Source organism: Sminthopsis crassicaudata, chromosome 4 (genome assembly GCF_048593235.1).
Source record: "Sminthopsis crassicaudata isolate SCR6 chromosome 4, ASM4859323v1, whole genome shotgun sequence".
Classification (NCBI taxonomy): Eukaryota; Metazoa; Chordata; class Mammalia; order Dasyuromorphia; family Dasyuridae; genus Sminthopsis; species Sminthopsis crassicaudata.
In genome coordinates this window covers 336,326,794-336,345,746 of record NC_133620.1, presented here as the reverse complement: position 1 = coordinate 336,345,746, position 18,953 = coordinate 336,326,794, and the positions used below count along the sequence as shown (strand labels likewise).

Here is an 18,953-nt window from a genome sequence, read left to right as displayed (position 1 = left end):
TGGAAAGCAACTCCCCATCCTCTCCTCTCCCCCCCAATCACACAGACAACGGCAGAGATTTTTCTTCTGTTAAATTTTTAAAAAGCTTTTTATTTTCAAAACATATGCAAGGACAATTTTTCCACCTTGCCCTCACATTCAGATTTTCCCCTCCTTGAGAGATCTGCCTCTGGGTTAGAATGGCCCCTTACTGGCTCACTTGGGAACTTCTACCCAGAGTTGAAATATGACTTGGGGAGCAGAAACAACAAAGGGCCGACAAAACACCTCCCAACTAGAGCAAGGGTGCAGGAGTAGACAGACACACAGACACAATGAGATAATAAAACATTCTAGTCCTTTATTCCATAAAGACCAGGCCACAGTGTTGTTTAGACATGGTTTGCTCCATTTAAAAACAGCTATAAGAATAAAATCTCCCCTTAGGGGGTCCAGGGGATAAGACCCTACGCCCTCAGTCCTTCGGGGGTCCCAGCTCCCTCAGGGACTCAGCTGACAGTACATTTCTAAAAATCCATATTCATTTAAATGTAAGACCCTACAGGATTTTTTTTTTTTTTTTAATAAAGTACCAAATAAACCATTGGTCAGTCCAGCAAAGAGGTAATAAGGTATTTATTAAAAACTTTTTCACCCAGAGGCAATTAAAATTTATAATTTAAAACTCATCCCACTACAAAAAAGGAGAGGAGAGGGGGAAGAGAATAAAAACTGTGCAAATATTGACAAAAGGGACTAAGACAGACAAGGAGCGGGGCAAGAGATCACCCTGTCCATTCAGGGAGGTCTCTGGATTCCAACCTTACCCCTCCTAAAGGGGATGGGGAAGGCGTTGGAGAGGCTGGAGCAGCAGCAGAGGTGCAGGCCGGGGAGTGCTCCTGTCTAGCCCTGGACAGGCCCCATCCAGACCTCCACCAGGGTCAGCACCCTCCATGGTAGGACCTTCAGTAGTGTTGTGGCACTTGTGTCTGCAAGGAAGCCTCTGTCTCTGCAACCATCACTCTACTGGGGACCAGAAAGAAGGGCAACTGGTCACTTTTGTGGGAGAAGAGAAGTCTCTGAGAAGGACCCAGCCTGAAGAGCCTTCCAGAGGGACTGGGTGGGAAGGAGGGAGATGGGCAGAAAAACAACCTCAGTGTCCAGGGGGGAACCAGACTCCCTCAGTGAGGAAATTCCTGAGACTAGCCCTGAGCGAAAAGCATTTTTGAAAGCACTGAGGAGCCAGTGTGTGCACAGTGTATGTTTTCACCTGTCCCTCCTGGGGTTTTCCATAAGTAGAGCACTTAAAAAGAGGGAACAGAGAAATCCCTGTTCTCTGGGCCTCGGACACTCCCCTCAGTACCGCCCAGGACGCCTGGATGCCTGTCTGGGGTGGGGTCCCTCCTGGTTCCTCTCAGGGGGCTCCCTCCCAAAATACGCCCATAGCTACGGATCTAATGCCATGGAGGAGCGAGGAGCCTGCCCAGGACCCTGGTGCGTCCCCTACCTCCACCGTTGTGTCTGCGTCCCATTGCAACTTGCTGGGAAGACCACTCCCCATAACTCCTGCAAGGAGAAAACTGTCACTGACTGGCTGGGATCTAGTGAGGTTAAGCAGCATTCCATTCCATTCAATAAGCACGAGCCCAGGAGACTGTGCAGCTCCTAGAGCATTATTATCCTGGGTGCTGTGGGAAATACTGGGACAAGTCTTCTGCAGCCATAGCAGAGTCACACTGCTGAGGGAATCCGGGTGGGGAGAGGAGAGAAAGGAAGAAGAGGAAAGAATAGGGGCTCTCACCCTCTGTCCCCTTCCAAAGTGCTCTGGATCTCCTTCAGGACTCCTGCAGAGAGAATCAATTCACAAACATTATTCCAGCTGCTGGGGATACAAAAAATGAAATTCCCTACCAATACGACTATATTGTATGTTTCAAAGGTTTTACTGCAGCTTCAAACTACTAAAACTCAGATAGAATAAGATATAAATATACATAAATGCAAATCAATGGGCTGTAATGTAAGGAATGGAAGCAGGAGGGAGGAATTCAGGAATAGAAGGTGGGATTGGAGCTGATTTATCAAGAAAGGGATGTTCTGAGGAAGACACTGCCCATCCGAGAGCTTAGGGAGCACCTGGGATCTGTTGCCACCCCACCTGTGGGATGGGGATGGGTGGGGAAGATAGGCTTGGTGCCCCCGCTTCCTTTCCCTGCCAATGTACTCAGGACATCGCCCGGTTCTCAGAACAAGCCTTTTCAGATGCTAGGATGATCATCTCTACTTCTTCCCCACTTACTCTCATCACTGAGCAGGGCCCGCTCCATCAACGGTTCCTGGCTCCTCCCTGAAAGGAAGCGGAGTCCACAGACCCACTGAATCCTGACCCTGCTTCCTCTGGAACTTTCCCCCATGTCCTCCCAACCCTGACACCAGGGGAGCATTCAAAGTCTGGGGATTCTGCTGGGGCCATCTTCGAGTCCCTTTCACAGAGTCCTCCAAGTCAACACCACGTTGGTTGCAAGACTAAGACGTTTAAATTTCTACTACGGCAGATCGCTACCAACCCACGAAACAAAAGCTTTTTGGAGAGCCCTCGACAGCTCTGGGTCAGCCTGCATCAGTCTCCAGTGTAGTGGCCAGTAGGAAAATATTTAACAAAATAAATGAAGCAGAATATGGGTAATGCTAATGCAACCCACCCGCTTCTGATCCGAGTTTGATATTGCTGCTCTAAGGGATGCCCCCCTTCACTCCCAGCCTGAAGTGCACCTGGTCCCCTCCCCACCCCCAGAGGCTCCTTCTACAGAGCCAGGGTCTACAGGAAGGTTCACTCACCGCCTCCATCTCCCAGGCTCTCCGAGTTCCTGAAGGGAGAGGACACAGCTTTTCTAAGAACCAGGAAGCAACTTCACCCGCCCAGCTCCCAGCCTCCCAATGTCCAGGAGGACATCCACAGCCCGGGGAAGGCTTCCATCCGCTGCAGGCCTGAACCCCCTCTCTCACCTGGCTCTGTTTGGAGTCCTCTTGACCCCCGAGCCATTACGGGTCGAGTAGTGATTCTTGGTATCTGCTGTGTCCACTAAACACCGAGGCTCCACCAGCCACTTTGTAGAGAGAGAGAACCTCTCAAACTCCGAGGGCGAGATCAGGTAGAAGCCTGCAGAGTTAAGGAAAGGGGGAGAGAGGACAAGGTGTGCATCCAAAGGGAACTGGGGGAGAGAAGTGAGCAGCGTCCTCTCAGGCCTCAAGGGCATCCTTTCAGCCTCCCTCAGACACCCACCAGCCTGAGCACCGGATCACCAAGAAGACCTTCCTCCCCCCAGCACAGCCCTCCGGGTCTGGCGGCCCCCAAGCCACTGTACCTTGGCCATATTTGGTGAAAACACAGGAAGCGATCCCGCTGACGTCCTCCTTGCGGATGCAGCCGTACCGTACCTGGGGCTTGAGGAAGGGCAGGGAGACCACCTGGATGTCCCCCAGGTTTGTGAGGACAGTTAGATGGTGTTCTCCATAGTCCTCCGCCTTGCAGCTGCCAAAGTGGGCCACGCTGACCCGTCGTACCCGGGAGCCCTCCAGCGCAGTGAGCTTTAGCTTCAGCTTTGCGCTCACCTTGGGCAGAGTGAACATCTGTGGGGGAGGAGGAGGAAAGGATCTTATCCCCCAAGCTCGCTCCCCTGAGAGCCCGTCCACTCATCAATCTCCACTTTAAACTTCAGACTAACAGGAGTTTTCATCGCCTATCCTTCCCCAAACATCTCCCTCATGTACAGGTTGCACACCCACCAATCGTATCTCCAGGGGGATTTTGTCTTCATTCCTCTCTAAGGAAGCCCATTATTTCCTTCATCTAGGTTCTGCAGAAAAATTAGCTCCTTTAGGAGGGCTTCCCAAGTGATTAGTTCTCATCACTCTCCATTCGGTTCCAACATTCCCATAATGTCGTAAGTCCTATTTCTCCCTGGAACGAGGGCCCACACCTGCTCTTCCCTCCAGCTGCCCAAGATCGCCCGACAGAATCCTCTCCGGGGAGACCCGAGGGATCCCCACCAGGAACTAGGCTTCGGTCCCCGTCTGAGCCCACCCTGCTTCTCTGCTTCGAGGCTATGCTATTGGAGGGGAGACTTTTCAAGGCTGGCAGCAGTCTCTATGCCCAGGAACACTCAGCCAGTAAACTTTTCTATTAACTTTTTTTCTTTTTTTTTTTTTTAAAACATGCTAGGTCCTATGCTAAGAGGTAGAGATACAAAGAAAGGAAAACGAGTGTCTGCATTAGTCTCTAGGTCACAAAGAGCCCCTTCCTATAAACTACCTTGAACTGCTCCTCAGACACTACAAGGAGCTGGTGGCTGCCCTGCATGTCCGGGCTCTTGGAGAGGTCGTGGGCTGCCTCCAGGGGCTCAGGCAGGGGCAAGCCTCGCCCATCCAGGACCAGGATGCCTATCACAGGGGCACGGTGCATCAGCTGGATCTCCTTGGCTAGAATGGGGGGAGGGATGATGATGAGAGGAGCGATCTCCCCTCCCCCAGTCCCCACCAGGCCCAGCGCTCCCCTCCCACACTCACCCTGCTCGGCTCTGACAGGGTCCTCCATTCTCCTATCAGGGGGCGGTACACGCAAGGAAAAGGCATAGACTGTGCCCCCATTGGTGCCCACCCACAGAGAAGGGCAGTGGCAAGAACCTGGGAAAGTAACAGGGTCCTGTGAGACCACTTCTGAGGGGCCTTCTCCCACCCCCCTCCCCAGACGGACCCCGGCCCACATCCCACTTCTAGGAGGTAGGGATGAGGGAGGGAGAATATCGTCTCAGGGGAAACAAGCATGGCTACGGAAGTCCCCTGCCCAGCATTATACACACACAGGGCCAAGGCTCTCAGCCATTCTGACCACGGCAGAAGGGAGAGCAAGGGCTCCGGAAGTAGCCGGGGGGAATAACGCTGCGCCAGCCGGTCGCGAGCCCCCCGTCCCCACCCCAGCGAGACGGAACGGCGGCTCACTGTCGCGCAGGTAGGTGTCTGCGAAGTACAGGGTCCGGACAAAGCCGGTGAAGGAGTCCTCCGCGGACCTCGCTTCAATCTTCCTCTGCACGGGGGCCAGCTCCATGTTCTGCAAGCCTGCTCGATCTGCCCTGGCATTCAACTCCTGCAACTAAGCCAGAGACAGGGCGGGCAGATGGAGAGGAGAAGGTGCACAAAATTACTGAGGGCCACTACAAACTGCTGGGGACGGCGGTACGGGGACGCAGTGCGAGCCCCGGTGACAGAGACAAAGGGACATTTTTGGAGAAATTGGGAAGAACCCTAGGAGGCTGGCAAGAGGAAATCGGCACCGGGCAGGAATATAAGGCCAGTAACCACCCTGAGAGAAACAGCTCTGAAAGATGGGCCCGTCAGTATCAATGAGCATCCCACCGTGACTTTACACATGGAGGTGATAAGTATGAATTCCCACCTGGGAATTTGTTTTACTTTATTCCTTAGGGAGATTGGAGGCAGGAGAAGTGGGTACATCTCTCACTAGCACCAAGGAACTTATTCTCTACTTAACCCAAAGCCACGTAGACCTTTTGGGACCCCAGGCACTTCTCAGAGCCGCCCAAAAGGGGCGTTCCCTCCAAAAGGTGGCCAAGGTCCTAGGGAAGGGGGAAGAAGGAGGCATATAGCACCGGCAGTTGGGTCAAGAACACCCCTCCCTGCAGGCTCACCTCTCCGGAGTTGCCAGCCACGCGCCGCTTGCGACCAGACGCCCTGCTCCGGCTCATTCTTCGGAACGACTGCCGCAAGGACTTCTTCAGAGACTTCACACGGGAGAGGGGGCCCTCCATGGCTAGCTGGTCACTGGGGTGCAGCGTACATCTAGGGGTGGCCAGACACAGTCAGAGCCCCTCAAATGGAGGCTGAATATCCTTGCAGCTCTTAACATTAGCTCTCAGAAAAAGAGTGAAAGGGGGAGAAGGAAACATGTATATTCATCCCTCCTTTCTCTCTTTGTAAATTAAAGCTTTTTATTCACAAAACATGTGTGGGTAATTCTTCAACACTGACCCTTGCAAAGCCCTGGGTTCCAATTTCCCCCCCTTTCCCCTATGCCCTCCCCTAGATGGCAAGAAGGACTAATTTTTTTAATTGTATTTTTTTATTTAACACAGCGCCCAGGGTTGGCAAGTCCTTAATAAATGCCCGGTTAACTGCCTGAGCTGTCTCCTGGTTCCTTCCACGTCTCCACCCTTCTCCCCCCAAGGAAAGGGCCACTCACTTGACAAAAACCTGTCTCTTCTGCTGGTGATCAAAGAGCCCAAAGCCGTGACTTGTGCCGAAGGCCACGAGCTTCCACTCCGAGTGCAGAGCCAGGGAGGTGACCACCGCGGGGGGCTGGCACTGCACCAGGATGAAAGGCTGAAAGCCTGGCTCAAAGCAGATGGGCCCCTGCCGAGCCCGGAGCCTCTCGTGGCCTTTCCAGCGATAGCCTTCTTGGTCCTGCAGAAGGTTCGCCTCCACGTGGTCGACGGCCTGCTCCGCCTCCTCGTCGTTCAGCTCCAACACCAGCACCTGGGGGGAGGGCGCAGGGGCTGAGCTGCCGCCCAGAAGGCCCGGACCATCCCGCAGCCGTGAGCTGGTGCCCGGAGGAGCAGGCTGCCCTCCCTGCCCGGCTCTTACCTGCCCTGCAGTCCCCGCCACGGCCAAGTAACCGCTGTATTTACAAAGGAAGATCTTCTGAATGCCCAGCCGTGGGTCGTCGCTGTAGGGATCGAAGGAGCCCACCTGACAAGATGGGAGGAAAAGACGCGAGTGCCCAGAGCGGCCTCGAAAACGCCCACGGCCCTGCCCGCTCCTGGAGGAGCACCCGCGGGCCCTACCTTCCTCAGGGGGGGCCACTCGTCCTCCCCCAGGGCGTTGAGGTTGTCGTTGGGGTCGGTGTCGGTGAGGAAGACGCGCGCCGTGCTTAGCTTGTAGAGCAGGCGCAGGCAGACCCCCGAGGCGTCCCAGAACCTCACTGTGCCGTCCTCGTGTCTGTGGGCAGAGGCAGCGTGTAAGCGCCCTGGCAGGGAGCGGCTCATCCGGCTGCCCCGCGCGGGGGGCTGTCCCATCACTTACCCAGTGAGCAGCAGGTCCCGCTGAGGGGGGTCTGGGGCCAGGCTGGTGCCCCCGTCGATGGGCCACACCTGGAAAACACACAGCCCACCGCAAAGGCTCACCCCCAAGCCAGTTCTGGGAAGGCCGTAACCCCCTCAGATCATAGCCGCCCCCCAGTGTGGGCTTTCAGCCCCCTTGGGAGGAGGAACGAGGGCCACTGATGCAGAGCTGTCCGGCAAACGTACCATGGTGGAGTAGTGGGAATTCTGTTTGTTTCCGGCTGCAATGATCCTCTCCCACAGCTTCAGGGAGATGCTAGAGACGTGGTGAGAGCAGGTAATGGCCGAGCAGTGCAGGGACGCTAGGTACGGGGCTTGGATGGCCGGCCACCCTGCCGTCTTCAAGTCAATCACCACCAGCTCCTCTTCAGCTAACACCACCATGGCGTAAGGCTCATCAAAGTCTAGAGAGGAAGGACAGGGAGACTGCAGGCTCCTCCTCGCCCAATGGAAGGCAGCTTCATTTCCCCAAATGTAGGCTGCCATTCCATTCTCCATAGCCATACATATATAAAACACTAATTAATATACAACAAAACTAATATATATACTAAAATATATACTAATATCTTAATTATTATAATGAAATTATCAGAATAATCTTTCTAGCTGTGTGACCCTGGGAAAGTCACTTAACCCCAAATGCCTCAGGAAAAAAAAAAAAAGAGAGAGAGAGAAATATTTCCCCAAAAGTTGTACTTCGGCCCACAGATTGTGACGACCCAGGGTCTGCTGCTGCAAAGCAAGGGCCCCACCGTTGGCTAAGCCCTAAGGCTTCAGAATCACATCACAGAGCTGCCCTCTACACACTCCCCCATCACGCTCTCCAGGAGCGGAACCACAGAATCCCCAGCCCTCTAAGGTCCCTAATGAAAGGAATGATTTTCATCCACTTTTACAAAAATAACTAACATCTTATTACAACAACCCAAATCTGTCCTTCAGAGACTTTCTCAGAAGGGACCAGTCTTGCCTTTTCTGACTATCCCCAGGCACTGATCCCTCATATACAGAGTCAGACTCGGGAATCCTTCCCAGGAGACACACGCCTACTGCCACATACCGGGTCACTTGGCTCTGTGTGTGCGTAGGAAGTGGGGATAAGCTCCCAGAACAGGTGACAGGAAAGGAGCCGGCCCACCTGGTTATAAATAGTTTGTGGGGTTCAATCAGTGCCTTCCTCACCCTTTAAGACAAGGTTGTTCCAAGGTTGAACTCCTTTTAGAGATGGAAACTTTGTGATCCTTGCCCAGGGGAATCCCAATGGCTCAATGAAACCTTTATCCCCTCACCCCCCACAGTACTGGAAACCAAAAGACTGTTGAGCTCCGAGTAAGTCTTTTGATTTGGGCAAACTGAGGGGCTCCTGAGGCTCCCAGTCCTTTACGAGACTTTTGTACTTTAGAAAGAATCTGTGATTGTTAGGTCCACTCAATAATACAGCTAAATAAGTACTACTGAATTGCCAGAAACACAAATCTAACTGATTTGTTAGGAGTAATTGGTCAGGAGTAATTTGCCCAGTGTCAAAAAGTTAATAACTAATAGTTAATAGAGTTTTTTAAAGCTCTTTTCCCATTTGGTCTTCAAAACAATCTTATGAGAGTAAGTGCTAATATTAGCCCCATTTTACAGATGAGAAAGCGGAGAAGAATGACGTGACTAAGCTCACAAAGCTGGTAGAAGTTAAAAAAGAATTTGAATTTGGACCTTTCACAACTTCTAGCTTTTACTCCCTGTTCCAGGAATCTTGGCAAAGAAGCCACAGATTGAAAATAACAGCCATATTTCCCATACTTTTCCCAATTGGTAAAAACAACTGTAATCCAATTGAATCAAAGCAATTAAAAAAACAAAAAACAAACAAAAAAAAAAACCCCACCAAAAAAACCACATCAAGATTATTTGAAATAAGGATTTGATATCCTCTATCATTAATTATGAGCCTCACCCTAAGCACACATGCGCCTTGAGATGTGTGAAATCACTGCAATCAGCAAGAGTTAAAAACTAAAGCTTTTGGGGCAGCTTGGTGGTGCAGTGGATAGAGCACCAGACCTGAATTCAGGAGGACCTGAGTTCAAATCTGTCCCGGACACTTAATACTTCCTGGCTGTGTGACCCTGGGCAAGTCACTTAATCCCAATTGCCTCAGCAAACCCTCCCCCCCCAAACTAAAGCTTTTGCATTTTTAACATGTGTGTCACCTATACAAGTTTTCATATCTGCATTCAAATTGGGAAAGGGAATTTTTTAATATTTAGAAATGTTCCAAGTGAAAATTTTCAGGAGTTTAAATTTGTTGAATAAAACATTTCTTAAAAATGCAAATCTTCTAATTCATTTTTTGACATCAGGGAAGATGTGCATGTTAACCATCTTTCAATATCTTTGCTTTATTAATGGATGGGATTGAAAAATGAATAATCATGATTTAATAAACCCAGCCAACAATCCTTATTCCACTGTGCCCCACATTTTTGTGCAGCTCTGCCTTATTTAACACTAACACCCTTGAAAGTCAAGATGTCATTGTGATGTCATTGGTCCCCTTTAAGAAAACAGGGGGATGCTGAACATTTTTATCAGATTTCTTGTTCACCAGACACCAGAAATCAAACTAGACCCACCTATTGAAATAGTGCATAAGATAAAATTATTTTTAAAAAATTTCTTATTTTATTTTTACCTCACCCATTTTAATTCCTACTTTTTGTGTAGTTTTTGTAATGTACATAATCTTTTGTAATACACATAAATGTGCATGCACCTGATTTATAGATAAATATATGTATATTGGAAATGTTCCATTTTTAAAAAACTGAATGCATGATCAAACGAGACTTGGAGACCATTGTTAATATTGTTACAAAATGTTAAAACCATGAAAACATGTAAATGATGCAAGAGCAAGATAAACAAAAGCAAAAAAGGCACACAAACTATGAAAAAAGGAATGCTGAACATTTTTATCAGATATCTTGTTCACCAGACACCAGAAATCAAACTAGACCCACCTATTGAAATAGTGCATAAGATAAAATTATTTTTAAAAAATTTCTTATTTTATTTTTACCTCACCCATTTTAATTCCCACTTTTTGTGTAGTTTTTGTAATGTACATAATCTTTTGTAATGCACATAAATGTGCATGCACCTGATTTATAGATAAATATATGTATATTGGAAATGTTCCATTTTTAAAAAACTGAATGCATGATCAAACGAGACTTGGAGACCATTGTTAATATTGTTACAAAATGTTAAAACCATGAAAACATGTAAATGATGCAAGAGCAAGATAAACAAAAGCAAAAAAGGCACACAAACTATGAAAAAAGGAATGCTGAACATTTTTATCAGATATCTTGTTCACCAGACACCAGAAATCAAACTAGACCCACCTATTGAAATAGTGCATAAGATAAAATTATTTTTAAAAAATTTCTTATTTTATTTTTACCTCACCCATTTTAATTCCTACTTTTTGTGTAGTTTTTGTAATGTACATAATCTTTTGTAATGCACATAAATGTGCATGCACCTGATTTATAGATAAATATATGTATATTGGAAATGTTCCATTTTTAAAAAACTGAATGCATGATCAAACGAGACTTGGAGACCATTGTTAATATTGTTACAAAATGTTAAAACCATGAAAACATGTAAATGATGCAAGAGCAAGATAAACAAAAGCAAAAAAGGCACACAAACTATGAAAAAAGGAATTAAAGCTGAAGATAGCAGGGCTTTATGGAAAACCTTACTGCCTGGGAAGCAGATGCAAGAACAAAGGAATCTCCTATTTTGCTGAGGGCCACAAGATCTGTCAAAAGGCAGAAAGTAAAATCTCAGAGGAATTGACCACAATTCCCTCTTATTCACTTCTTCTACCCAGGAAGACTCTCTTATGAAAATAGTAGATTCCTACCTGGGGCATAAGAAGCTAGTAAAAAGAACCCTAGGAATATTTAGTAAATAACTATATCATTCTGTTGAAAATTACAAAAACTGCAATAACTCATGATTTAAAGGTGGAGAATGTCAGATGCTAACAATTTAATCCAGCATTGTGTAATGAATAGAGGCCTGGACTTGAGAGTTGGATGACGAGTTCAATCTAAGTTTGGATGCAAAGTACCTGGTGTGACCTTAATTTCAGTTTCCTTCTTCAGTAAAAAGACCTGGATGGTCTTTTCTAACTCTGGACCTAAGATCTCTTCAGTCAGGATTAGTCCTGTTTTATATATATTTTTATATTATATATTTTTATCAGTCAGGATTATCATTCCTTGTTCTCAAATTCAAAGCAAGAAACAAAGTGGAGGGATAATGTAATTTGGAGGGTGGGGTATCTCTTTTAAGACCAAGTCTGAATAGAAAACATGGAGGTATACTGAAAGCCAACAAGAAAAATAAAAAAAATGTGAGCAGACAATGACTTTGAGCAGTGGGTTCAGGAATGGCTAGAGTGGAGTGGATATAGAGAAGTTTGTGCTACCTATTAGCTAATGGCCAAACAAATTGTGGTATGTAAACATAATAGAATGTTATTGTGCCATAGGAATTGATGAAATGGACAATTATGGAGGAAATGGGGAACACTTCTGTGAACTGATGCCAAGGGAAGTGAATGGAACCAAGGAGAACAATTTAAGCTACAACATTATGACAGAGAAAAACAAGTCTGAAAGACTTTAGCTATCTTGTCAACAAATGAAAAACAAACCCAGATTACTAAAGATATAGCATCTCGTCCACTTCTTACTGGGGAGGTGGTGGACTGGCTAACAAAGGGTTTTGTTTTGCTGGACTATGTTTTTTAATTATTAATCTTCATAATTAAAAAGATTTTTAAAAATTCATTGGGGAGGGCCAATGGGAAAGTTAATAACTGCTTAAAGTGAATGAATTTTTTTTCCCTTACCAGTATTATATTTTTCTAATTACATATAAAGATAGTTTTCAACACCAAAAATGAATGAATTTTTTTTAAAAGATGGGTCATATGTACAAATGATGTAATAAATCTCCCATTAATAGAATGAATTTTTTTTCAAATAGCTTTGTTTCTTATGAAATTTTGTCTTCCTAGTATGTTTGTGAGGCTGTTTTTCCTCTTTGCAGAGAGGAAGAGAAACTCAGGGAAGCTGACAGCATTTTTCCGTATTGTTTTGTATTTTAGCAATCTGTGCCTGACTTATCTCCCTATTAGGTCGTGTCAGTCACCTGAAGGCAGAAACCCTGTCTTACTTGTTTTTTCACCTTTAAAGCATAGCACAGGTGACACAGTGTCCTTAGCTGAAGTTTGTTGTTGAATACCAGAACCACAGATAGCCAATGACAGATGCAGGCTTTGAAGCCCTGGACTGTAGTCCTAATGTGATAGCACGGGGAACAGTAACTTAGGTATGTAGGGCTCTCCAGATGGGGAAGTACAAGAAAGATTTAAGGGCTGAGTCTTATTGGGGAAGGACTTGATAGGCCCAGGGAGAATAGGAAAATACAGAGACCAACAGGGTTAGGGTAGTTCAGGGACTGCCCTACCCTTTCTTCTCCAGCTCAAAAGGCCTCATTAAACCAGGATAATTAGGAGGAGGAACTCCTACTCTCTCTTTTTCCCTCCAGGTTTCAATATCAGCCCCCTTTGATCTCACCTAAGTTGGAAGACTGATTCATCCCAGTGCTATTCAATTCAGGCTGTGCCCAGCTTTTGCAAGGGAAGACTGGGTGGGAGGAAGGCAGGAATCTTAAAGGCCAAACAGAACACTATCCCTCCCCCATTCCTCATTCCCCTTAACCCAGGAATCAGTAGCGTAGATTTTTAAGCAGAGAAAACCATGAACAAGAACAAAAATGACCACACAGAGACAGCATAGGGCAGAATCTCAGAGCCGGCTCCCAGAGGAGCTATAAACTTGGACAAAACACTTAACTTTAAGGGGTGGAGCTGAATGGCCTCTAGGTCCCTATCAGATAGGACATTCAGAAACAGTGGGAGGCGGACTCAAGGGGCTTCGCTGAGTTATACAATACCACTGGGGATCTATCACAAGTCCCTTCTTCCCAACAGTTCCATGAAATGAGACAGATATCTAATTATTTTGCAGATGTGAAAGCCAGGGCTCTTGGAAGGGCTCCCAAAGTAAGTCCCAAACCATCACCACCATCACCGACTTCAATCCTCTCTTACATCAGAGTTAAGTAGCAATGGAGGGACCCAAGTTTGTCACAAGCTTAGAAAGGCACGGTGCTCAGTTTCTCCCAGCTTCCTCTGTCTCTATTTTTAATTCAGATACACACTTTATAGGGAGAGGGAGGCTGGAAGTTGCTGAGACCTGGATTTGACTCAGCTTCTAATATATACTGGCTTTGTAACCCAGAGCTAGCCATTTGGCTTTTCAAAGTGCCCTAGGACAGTTGTGTCAAAAAGAAATAAAAGCCTTAAACCATATATAAGGATCCCTGCAAGTATACATTGACTTAGAAAACTACTTAATTGCTATAGAGAAGGTACCAACTTGCATTGGCAAGAGGAAGTTTCCTCCCTAGTAATTCCCTATATTAATGAAATCACAGGTGCAGTCCCTATCCTTATTAGAGACAGGAAGGCAGCAAGTGGATATAGGGCTGGGCCTGGAGTCAGGAAGAGACCCAGACTCTGTAGATGTGTGCCTCTGGGCAGGTCACTTAACCAATGTCTGTCTGCCTCAGTTTGTTCATCTGTGAAATGGAGATAATCACAGAATCTATCTTCCAAGGGTTGTGATGATTAAATGAGATGTTTGTGCTTTAAAAGATGCTTTTTCCTTCTCTCCCATCTCCTTTGGAAGATTTCCTTTTGGCACCCTCCTATGTGGCAGCCCCCTTTCTCTTCACCAGCTGACCCACATATGAGAAGAACCACCCCAAAAGTGTCCAGCCTACCAGAGTCAGCCTCTGTGAGGACAGTAAAATCAATGATTCGAGAGGTAAAGTCAAAAGCGGTCTCCTGGTTCCCGTGGATCACCGAGATGCTGTGCCGGTCTCCATAGCTGGCTCGGGGCATACCGCCCTGGAAGATGACGTAGGGCAACCTGGAGGAGGGAGTCACACAAGAGAGAATGAGCAACCTCAGCCCCCTCAGGCCAGGGCTGTTCGTGGGGACTTGCCTTCAGGGCAAGGACAGATGGAAGCATCCTTCCCACTTTTCTATCCCACTAAGAAAATCCAAGATACCCACGGCCTGTGCCCTGGGAAGAGTGACACAACTTGTCTCCCCTGCTAGGAGATAGTTTCCCAGGTGCTGATGGTGATAAGGCATAGTACTACAGCAGAAAGGTCTCTGTCTCATTCATTCCCCTAATTAATCCTTTCCCTTTCTCTCTAAATATAGTATTTTTCAGAATGAAAAATCCCAGCGCTGCAAGGATGCTAGAAATAAGACATCCATTCATTGATGTTAGATACATACGTGTATGTGTAAAGGGAATTAAGGTTTATAAATGATTCAGGAATCTTTCCCCTTCCTTCCCGAAGGCTCTGAATGTTCTTACATTGGCTCATTTTCCAGTTCTTATTTCCCTACTGGTTTTGGGGCAATTGCTTCCACTCAAGGTGGATGGCAGACTGGAAATCACTTCTGATGTGTCTTCAAGCAGAAAAGCATATATGTGTTTAGGAAATACAGATCATTTTCTGTGTGATGGGGAATAGATGCTAGAAGGGGGAAAAAAAAAAAGAGAAACCCAGAGACGTACCCTTTCCTGGTCCTCAGCCAAAAGATTTTAGAAATAGCTTTGCAAGGATAAGGACCTGAGATAAAAAAGGAGAAATGGAATTGGTTAGAGAACACACAGGTTCAGTTAATAGATTTGTATGTCTAGAGATGCATAGAGATCTGCTGAGGAGACCGACGCTTGAGTCCCTGGTTCTGATTCCTGGTAGACCCAGGCCCACTGACCATAAGGCACTCTGCTTTGCAAGGGCTCAGGATGCTGGACGTCACTGGACACTTTCCACTGGCAGTAGCTCCCATCATAATGGCAACTGACAATGCAACCTCCATCTCGCTGCCAGCAGACATTCTCCAGTTGCTAGAGAAGGGGAAAGGTGGGAAGGATAACAAAATTGAATAGGCAATTTTCCCCATTACCTAAAACCCCCTTCCCCAGTTTAAATACAGAGGATTAGTACCATAGCATGGTGTAATGGAAAGAGTCAGGGGACCTGGGTCCCAGCTCTGCAACCTTAGGCAAGAATTTCCCTTCTCTGGGTCTCAGTTTCCTCATCTGCAAAATTAGGGGATTGAACTAGATAATGTAAAATCCCTCCAGATTCAAATCCTAGGATCCAAAAGTTCCTCTGGAGTACCCAGAACAGTCCATAGGGTATTGAGGGGTTCAGACCATATATATTTGCCCTGCCCATGTCTATCACCAACCCCAGACCCCAGACATATACTCTTCACCCATCCTACTGCCCCACGGCCCCAGGTATCACCTACCTGGCCGCTCAGGAAGTGATGGAGCACCCGGCTATTCTGAAGGTCCCAGATAACGATAAGGCCTCTGCTATAGCCAATCAGGACCTGGGTAGGGTCCTGGGGGTGTTCTTGCAGTGCTTCCACCATCTCAAATGCCCGACAATGCTGTGCATCCTTGGGCAACCTGGACAAATGACAGAGAGAGGCTCCTGCTTAATCTAGCTTTTGTGGCGAAGGAGGAGGGAGAAGAAAGCATGATGCTGACTGACAGCTCAGTAAGGCCGTGTTCTCTCCTCCCCCTTCCTGCTGCTGATGCAATATCAAAAAGTCCTCAGCAGTCTGAGCAAGGAAAGGATCCCCAATCACCCCAGAAATGGCAAAGGAACAGTGGATCCTAGCAACTCTACAGATGATCGTTTTGTACAAATTGTAATATTTAAAAACTGGAAGCCAGGCTATCTTCTTGCTGGAGTCCTGGACATCTTCAAAGGAGGCAACGTTCTCAAATGTCCCAATATGATGGTAAATCCCGCCTCAGAAAATGGCTGTAGTGAAGCTGTGCTTTGGGGCCAGTCCAAAAGCCAGATAAAGAAATAGCATGTGGCGTCTGATGGCTATCCAGAGACCAAGTTCAAATCTGAACATGTCCCAAGTTTCTCCAAAAAGGAGGGGAGAGTATCACCTTTCCCTCTACCTGAAATCTATATGCACCCTGCCCAGTCCTGAAATGGATAACTGAATGAGCTCTGTGTCTTATGTACATTGTCACTATGGTTCCAGGAACACTCCTCCTTTCCCCCAACTGAATCTGGCTTCCTGGCCCTTTCAAGCTACACAAGAACTCAACTCCTTGCCCTTGGAGTGGGGTAGGCTGGCCTGAGCTTGTTCTGGGAAGATCTGCTGGGACCCTCACCATTGCAAGACAGCCTCAGTACTGATTGTCCGGTCGTCGAGTATCTGGAAGGACGGCAGCTTCTCCACAAACACGTTGCCACTTTCAGTGCCCAGATATAGCAGCTCTTGGGAGGAATGAGGCAGAATCACTGTTATTTGGGTGGCGCTGGGGGCAGCCCTGCAAACGGGAAAATTCACTGTTTTATTCCAACTGCTGAAATTCCCAATTAAGGGGAAAAAAAAAAAATTATATGAGTGAGTGTGAGGACCCAGGGAAGAGAAGAGGGGCAGACTATCTGTCTGTGAAGTCCCATTCCAAGAACTCAGGCCCCTTCTGGCCTCCCTCTGTCCCTCAAGCATGCTGTGCTTTGGAAAGACAGAAATCTCCCTGAGATGATTAAACAGGCCTCTGGGTAGGAACACAAACATATCAGTTACTCTCCTCATCAAACCCAGACAGATGGCAGTGAACTCTGAAACCTCAGGGCTTCTAAAAAACACACCAGAGAATTCGGCCCTTCGTTAGCCCCTCGAGAGGGCCTGGGCTCTGGGACTCACCCTGGAGGTCCCCGAAGTGTGGAGAACTTCTCTTCATGCAGCTCAGAGACCCCATCTCTCTGATTCAGGCTCCACAGGTGCAGGCTGTTGTCATCCAGCAAGGTGATCAGTTGGCACTGAGTGTAGGAGGGGATAAAGACGGATGACGGAGATGGGATGGGGGCTGAGAATGCTGTTTCTATTAAGTAAGCGGTAGGGCAGGGGCAGGGGCAGAAAAGGCAGTTGTTTTGGATCCTCTTACCACAATTGGTTTGGGGGACACTATATTGCAGGGAGGGGCCATAGATGTTCACCAGGAGCTTGGTAAGGCAAGGCATAATATAGTAGAGAGGATTCTTTGTGGTTCAGTTAATGAATGATGGGACTTTCATTCTTCAGCTTGTAAAAGGAGGCGGCACCTCTGATGTACACGGGGTAGGACCATTTCCAATATTTTATGGTTATTATGCTGAGGGGAAAACCTCAACGGAAACAAGGTGGGGTAGGGGAGGAGAACAGGAAAGGAAGATGTGGGACCCTTGTCAACCAGTCCGCATTCCTTCTAGACAAGGACTAGGTGAGAGTGAATATACGCTGGGAGAAAACAAGGAGAGAGGACTGGCAATCCTAGCAGAAGTCCTCACCTGGCTTTCTAAATCCTGCCCAATCGCACGATACCCAGGGTGGTTCCAGAGCCACAGCCTGGAAAAGCTAAGTTATCTCCACCCCTAACCCAGCCCAGCGCCCCCTCTACCCCAGTTTGCATCTGCTACCCATCCTTATTCCATTAGTATATGACATCCTCACCTGGCCAGGGAGGAAGTGGATTTGTACCACAGCATTGTTTTCCCGGTGAAGACCCATGAACTCCACGCCAGGGGCACCATAGCTGGAAGCTGGTTTAGGAACAAGTTCAAAAGGAGAAGCCCTACTCCATTCCACTCTCCTTCTAGGGAAGCTGGAAGAAGAGCCCCCTCCCTTCCTGTGCAATGCTCCCTCTCCCACCTTCCCCGGTTCAGCTAAGTAAGGAGAGACTGCAAACTTCTTCAGCTCAGAAACTGAGAGAATGACGATATATTTTCCCACTGGCCTTGGGTACTTTTTGTAAGGCAAGTGGATAGCAAGGAGTGGATTCCCTGGACACACTGTCATTGTCAGAAGGCTATCCCACTCTGAGCCTGAGAGAGAATAGTTTTACTTCTTTGTTCTGTATCCAGAAAGAGGCTTGAAGACAAAGTTGTTGTTGATGATCAAAAAAGTCCTTGGACTCCAAAGCTCCCATGAGCCCAGAATTCACATGAAGAGCCTGCAAGAAACCCCTGCCACTCCCACCTCCTCACCCCAAGCAGCTGCTTCCAGGCCAAGTTCGATGGGCTACATTGGTAAGCAGGATATGCCCAGCCTTCTCAGGACTGGATTGGTAATGATTAACCTGGCAGAGATGCAGGGCTGATTCACTCTGTACCAGGCAGGGCCCCATGTGCTCCCAACTGTAGCTACCCCTCCCACTCAAACTCAGCAAGATTGGACTTGTCCCGCTCTGTACTGTCCTTGTCCCTATCTCCTTTCCTAACTTAGAGCCCAGTTCAGATCAAGCAGGAAAAAATGCAGCAACTAGCCAAGTAGCCCAAAAGAATATATGCCTTTACTCTAGATAGTTGTGTTCTGGTTCAGTTCTGAAGATGGCACATCTAATTGGAGAATCCCTAAAAAAAAACTCTTGCCTTACCCCCTCTGCAAAAAAAGAAAAAATTGGGGGGGGGAACCCACCCACAAAACTCTTGCCCAGCCCTAGGTCACCCTGCATCCAGAGCCCTTTGGGAAGTTTAAGGATTACATTTGAATAAATTTCATCTTCTGAAATGACCCAGAAAGCAGTGGGGCAGAGGGAATTAACAACCCCAATCTGGTCATTAAATCAATCTGTATTCTGGGTAGTTTTT

At 47.4% G+C, this 18,953-nt stretch overlaps 1 protein-coding gene across 6 annotated transcripts in view; it reads right to left on the bottom strand.

Moving 5' to 3' along the window:
* Positions 1 to 320: 320 nt before the first annotated feature.
* Positions 321 to 18,953, bottom strand: part of LLGL2 (LLGL scribble cell polarity complex component 2) — a 69,761-nt gene continuing 51,128 nt past the window's right edge. For 3 of the 6 annotated variants that reach the window (XM_074260754.1, XM_074260760.1, XM_074260755.1), the window contains 23 exons: positions 17,818 to 17,899; positions 17,032 to 17,147; positions 16,493 to 16,651; positions 15,601 to 15,763; positions 15,058 to 15,190; positions 14,855 to 14,909; positions 14,043 to 14,191; positions 7,299 to 7,516; positions 7,075 to 7,142; positions 6,837 to 6,990; positions 6,637 to 6,741; positions 6,236 to 6,528; positions 5,685 to 5,835; positions 4,978 to 5,128; positions 4,546 to 4,662; positions 4,292 to 4,458; positions 3,345 to 3,609; positions 2,986 to 3,139; positions 2,818 to 2,846; positions 2,279 to 2,326; positions 1,781 to 1,823; positions 1,487 to 1,545; positions 321 to 1,005 (listed from right to left, as the gene is read on the bottom strand). In XM_074260754.1, coding sequence (XP_074116855.1) covers positions 998 to 1,005; positions 1,487 to 1,545; positions 1,781 to 1,823; positions 2,279 to 2,326; positions 2,818 to 2,846; positions 2,986 to 3,139; positions 3,345 to 3,609; positions 4,292 to 4,458; positions 4,546 to 4,662; positions 4,978 to 5,128; positions 5,685 to 5,835; positions 6,236 to 6,528; positions 6,637 to 6,741; positions 6,837 to 6,990; positions 7,075 to 7,142; positions 7,299 to 7,516; positions 14,043 to 14,191; positions 14,855 to 14,909; positions 15,058 to 15,190; positions 15,601 to 15,763; positions 16,493 to 16,651; positions 17,032 to 17,147; positions 17,818 to 17,899 — 2,887 coding nt within the window. In that variant the 3' untranslated portion in view covers positions 321 to 997. The remainder of the gene's footprint in view (positions 1,006 to 1,486; positions 1,546 to 1,780; positions 1,824 to 2,278; positions 2,327 to 2,817; positions 2,847 to 2,985; positions 3,140 to 3,344; positions 3,610 to 4,291; positions 4,459 to 4,545; positions 4,663 to 4,977; positions 5,129 to 5,684; positions 5,836 to 6,235; positions 6,529 to 6,636; positions 6,742 to 6,836; positions 6,991 to 7,074; positions 7,143 to 7,298; positions 7,517 to 14,042; positions 14,192 to 14,854; positions 14,910 to 15,057; positions 15,191 to 15,600; positions 15,764 to 16,492; positions 16,652 to 17,031; positions 17,148 to 17,817; positions 17,900 to 18,953) is intronic. The other 3 variants (XM_074260758.1, XM_074260759.1, XM_074260756.1) reach the window with 2 other exon arrangements.